This window comes from Aegilops tauschii, chromosome 4 (genome assembly GCF_002575655.3).
Source record: "Aegilops tauschii subsp. strangulata cultivar AL8/78 chromosome 4, Aet v6.0, whole genome shotgun sequence".
Classification (NCBI taxonomy): domain Eukaryota; kingdom Viridiplantae; phylum Streptophyta; class Magnoliopsida; order Poales; family Poaceae; genus Aegilops; species Aegilops tauschii.
The window spans coordinates 8479096-8484631 of record NC_053038.3 but is presented as its reverse complement, the minus strand read 5'-3'; the positions used below and the strand labels follow the sequence as shown (position 1 = coordinate 8484631).

Genomic DNA, 5536 nt, shown 5'->3' with positions numbered 1-5536 from the left:
TTCTCTGTTTCTTTCATGGGATGATACATGACAGTGTTTTGTTTGATGCAATTAAGTACTCCCTTTATCTCAAAATAATTGTTGCTGACTTAGTACTGCGTGCCTCGGTTCAAACTGAAACTAAAATCACGACACTTATTTTGGATCACATGGAGTATAATTTTAGTGTAAAGTTGTACTAAGTCAGCAACACTTATTTTGGAACGGACGGAGTATATGTTTTTATGAATAATAAGTGAATTAGTTTGCTATATGCAATTCTCTGTCTTTCTTGATCCCAATGATGACATATGCTTTGCTTCCTGCAGGCGTGTGATTATTCGGGTCATCATTAGCTACACTTTGTTATACTTTTATAATTGGCAAGATGAATCAGTCGTCCTCGTAGATAGAAAAATCTAGTTAGATGCCTAGAGTGTGGCATGTGGAAATTGTGTTCAAAAGTGACGTGGTTGGCGCCTACCCTTTTCTTCATCTCTCACATTTTCTCATCCTACTTGCATTTTTTTAGACCAGAAAGTCATTTTGTAAACAAATTGGTCTTAAAAAAATACCTCTTCACAAATGGGCCCAAGGAAAATTATTTGCATGATGTACCGATGTTGCACCTGGTTCACATCGCAGGAGCTAGAGAGACATTGTAACTGCATAAGAATAGTCACCTTAAGTTGTTAGGAGAAAACATCGAGAACAAAACAAAGACGGACGGCCGACCTAAAGAAGAAAGGTAAGGCCGGACGAGGAGACCCAACCCCGTGTCCATGGTGAAAGCACCATGACGTGGCTACCAACACCACCTGAATCGAGGCAGAAGCATCATAGTAGATGGCGCTCATCCACAATCAATGGATCATATTTGGGGGAATCCAAACTAACGACACGAGAGCACCAAAACCTACAAATGAGATCAAAACTTCCCACGGGAAGATCCATCATATGCCTTGTCTCACGGCACCGAAACCAGCCTCTGGAGGCATGGGGAGAGTCCGATGAAATTAGGTGAGGATGATGGTTGTGAGGCAGCTGGTGTTTTTCCTTGCATACTAAACATACCATATTGGTGCCTATGGATGTTTAGATTTTCTTAGACAACATTTTCTCCTATGTGTTGATCAACACTTATTCCTTATATAATTTATATGTCGGTTTTTGATAAGACCATCTACAGTCGGACTTAGAAAATCTACCGCCCTAAACACCCGCGGACGCGTCCAGTCAATGGCCGGGCGTGTCTGTTTTGAGCCCATATTTGTCCGTCCATGCAGCCAAACTCCTCACTCCCTCCCTCTCTCTCTCTCTCTCCCTCTCCCTCTCCCTCTCCCTCTCCCTCTCTCTCTCTCTCATATGTTCAGTCACTTGCACGTGATTTGTGAAGATGAAGAGAGAGAAATAAAATAATGAATAAAGAAAGAGAAAATGTGGTTCGGGTGGGCCGCGTCCTACGTGGTGGACTGACCGGGCGCGTCCAGGCGCATCCGCAAGCCCTTATATCCTCTCTAGACTTGTCTTCTCATTGTCCAACCTAACTTAAGACATGATCCCGGTGTATCTTCTCATTGTGATAAAAAACACACAATTACAATAGTTTTTTTTTCATGTGCATGTCATTTCGCCTCATGACTTAAAAATGTTACAATTTTTGTGCATATATCAAGCGCATGCAATGCAATAAAAGAATTATGCGTGCAAGAAGTTCCCATTTATATGCAACAAATTGTGGGAAGAAGATTCACATATGGAAGATACATAATCAACATGCACAAGATAAAAGAGAATACATGCAACAACACAAAAAGCACAATTGCGAATAGAACACAATATTTTGCACTAGAAGCCCCGACTCATTGCAACATATCAACCATATGTATATCACACCATCGACGAGCTTGCAACATGTCAAAAGAACTTCCATAATATCATAAATCCCGACATCGCTATTTTTATCATTAACATTTTGGGCCATTGTGAAAACTCAAAGCATTTGACTCGCTAATGATGAATTTTTCTTGTGGTGCCCCATCATCATTGATGAGGCAATGACGGATCATCTACCCCCGAAGGAACCATCTTTCCTCGGCCCAACAACACGGAGACCCCCTCCCCTTCGAGTACAATTCAAGTTTATCAGCAAAAAAAGGTGCAAATTCAAGTAGATTTGGTGTTTTGCCATGCTAAAAGAGGGGATTGTGGCACACAAAAACAAGTTGTACGGACAACTAAAATTAAACTTCTAGTTAAGGGCACATTTGTTTCAAAGAAAATTAGAGAAAATTGCAAGAACATGATTTATTTTTCTATGATTAGTACTATTCGTGTGTTTGATTCAAAGGAATGGGGCAAAGGAAAAATAGAGGAAGTCCAGTTTTGAATCCAGTTCAAAGGAAAAACGTAGGAATTCTAACATCTGCTTGCAACTCCTTTTCAAATCCCTATGCACGAAGAATGAGGCTAAGAACCTTAGGGCAACTCCAACGGGGATCACCCAATCGACCGCAAATATCCGGATCGGATGTCTGGACACTTTTAGCCATCCAATGGTGGTCACCAAATTTGTTCGGACCGGTCCGGACGTCTGAAGTCCCGCAAATCGACACCAAACTTCGAGAGGTTTGGGGGAGTCCGGAAGTCAGCCACGCTGGACTCCAACCACACGGACCCACCCAAAAAACTCCCTCCTATCACGTATGCTCTGACTTTACCACATTCACTCCGGTTGTTCGGCCTCCCGCCTACCCACATTCATGGAGGCGCGACGATCAAGACGCCTACATCGTCTTTAAAGCCAGCTAGGCCCCTCCTCTGCAAACCCATACCCACACAATCCTTCTCCTCTGCCACACATTCCTCGGTCGCACACTACCACACCTGCGGCCGCCACAATGGGCAAGAAGTCCAACACCAAGAAGTGGTCATTGGCGCGCGCCCTGGATCCAGGGCAGCTATGGATCTAGTTGGCGCCGCTGCCCATGGACTTTGGTGGCCTCGTCGTCCACGGCTTCATTCCCCATTGTCATGTCGGTTCCCCTGCGGCTGGACCGGGTGCCACTCTCAAGAGCAGATGTTGGACAAGGAGTAAGTGGAGGAGGAGGATCACCTTTATGCGGTAGAGGCCGCGGAAGAGGATCCAGCCCTTGAGGAGCACCCGGTTTGGAATTCCAAAACACACTCCATTGGTTGGATATCCAGCACGGTACCTGCTGATCCCGTATGAGGAGGAGGAAAGATCTCGCACACGGAGCTCATACCGGCCACCGGTGCTCCAGATTGGACGACGACGTCTTGAATGACGGTGCGGACGGCGATGGAGGTTCCGGCGGCCTAAGGCCACCCTACAAGCTCACCGTGTCGCAAGTTAGGATTAGTTTAAGTTTAGGTTGACCTTGTTTAAATTTCATCTGCTTGGTTGTAATAATTGAACTTTGCTTATATTTCGTCAATTTTGTCCTTGTTTCTGGATGTTCCGCTTCAAATGGCCTGGACATTTGGTGCCTATGATTGGCGCCCCGCCCGGACATCTGATGTCGTCTATTTGGTGATCCTTGTTGGAGTTACCCTTAGTGACATAATAACATTCTAACTGTACAATTTCATTTAGTTTGACCATGTTTATGTGTATTCATGTGTTTTTTCAATTCTTGTGAATCAAACATCCAGCTTTACATAATTCACGTGTTTACCATTTATCTGTTTTGGACGTGCATTTCTTTCCTATTCATATTCATGTGTTCTTGCGATTTCTGAGTTTTTAGAATCATGCAGCCAAAAGAGCCCCAAATAATTACTCATGGAGACGGAAGCTCTTTATCACCGTGAAGATGCAGACATTGGCAAGGAACTTCAATAGAGTTGTTTTTCAATCGCCTGAATTTTTACACACATATACATTTCATTCTTGCATACTTGCATACTTCTTCACATTTAAAACCAGAAGTTTGAATTCTGAATTTTTCAGAAAAAAATCGAGCTCCATGGAGCCGGGTCACCAAAACGCCCCCACTCGCTCATAATCTTGTGAAATTTACTGCATTTGAAGAAACAGCAAGACCCAAGAGTACCATGTCATGCATATCTCTCTGCTTATTTGTTCATAGTTCATAGCGATTCTGACACCCAGGAGGCGACGATATTACAGCTGATAAAATCATCGGGGAAGAAACATACGTTCACATAGTCGTATGCACGCTTCCTCTGCACATCACGCATGCTAGCTATGTATAATGCGGTGCTCACCGGCGCCATCGATGACCATGGAAGCCAAGGAGCCGCCGAGCTCCCCGTACGTACGTACGATCGATCGGCATTCAGCAGTAGGCGACGCACTTGGTCTTGCAGTCGACGGTGCAGCCGCCCCCGCCGCCGCCACCGCCGTACCCCTTGCCGGAGCCGCTGTATGAGGAGAAGCACTTCTTGGGGCACGTCAGCTTCTTCTTGTAGCAGGGGCCCTTCTCGGAGCAGACGGTGGTGGAGGCCGCCACGCCGCCGCGCGAGTACCCGCCGTCGGGCCCGCCGTAGCCCCCGCCCCACCCGCCCCCCATCCCGGGCACGGTGAACCCCGGGATGGTGCCGATTCCCGGGATGTTCGGCATCCCGCCTCCGCCGCCGACGCCGCCCGACCCCGGGGGCTTGGTGGCCGGCGGCACGTACGGCTTGGCCGGCTTCTTGCCGGCCGCCGGGCCCGAGGGGTGCTTGGGCTTCGCCTGGGCGGCGTCACGCGCGGCCAGGGCGGGGGTGCACGCGAGGCCGAGCAGCAGGAGGAGCGCGGCGGCGCGGCGAACGCCGGCCATCGTGGGCTCGTGTTCCGGCTCGAGGTTGTGTGCTTTTGATGGGGTGCTGCCGGCCGACTTGCCGCGTCGATGGTATGGTATGGTACCATGTGGGCTACCCGGGGTCGCCATTAAGTAGGGGAGGGACGGGACGAGATGGTCGATCGGCTCGGCACTGTGCGCGCGGAGGAGAGCGACGGGTCGGCGGGGCGGCGAGATGCGCATTGAAGGAGGGGAGCGGCGGCCGTGTGAGAGACGATCAGATGAGGGGGGTTGGGGCACTGACAGCGTCCACAGTAGTGCTACTGCATACAGCAGCGGCCTTGGCCAGCCCCTGTCAGGCACCAGCCTTGGCATGTGCACATTGATGGCGCTCGCAGGGCCGCGACCTTTGCGTCCATCTCCCTCGGCCACCGGCACCGGCACCGGCGCCTCCTCCCGTGTAGAGTACCGCCATGGGACGTGTCCATGGGTGTTGGTTCCGGAGGGGGAAATGGAGCGTGTGAGTCGCCGACAGGGATCATGGGAGGAATTGAAGGCGAAACAGAGCGATTGGTGCGTGATCTCGCAGGCTTCAGCACGCCCCTTCTTCAGGTCTTGGGCGCATTTATTGGTAAGGCTTTTATCTGAATCTGGATAGATGGGTGGGTGATGAGGTTGGAGGAGTTCAAGTGGTCAAGCAAATCCTATCTGCTCCGAGCCCTGTAGGAGCCTTAGACCCCGCATAAGTGGTCAAACCCGTAAAAAATTTACGTTTTACAGTTTTTTTGGGT

General features: G+C 49.0%; 1 protein-coding gene across 1 annotated transcript; it reads right to left on the bottom strand.

Moving 5' to 3' along the window:
* Nucleotides 1–3997: 3997 nt before the first annotated feature.
* On the bottom strand, nt 3998–5262 carry LOC109780642 (uncharacterized). Its single transcript, XM_020339223.4, has one exon. It carries the CDS (start codon nt 5118–5120, stop codon nt 4302–4304), a length of 819 nt encoding a protein of 272 aa, XP_020194812.1. The 5' UTR covers nt 5121–5262; the 3' UTR covers nt 3998–4301.
* Nucleotides 5263–5536: the final 274 nt, after the last annotated feature.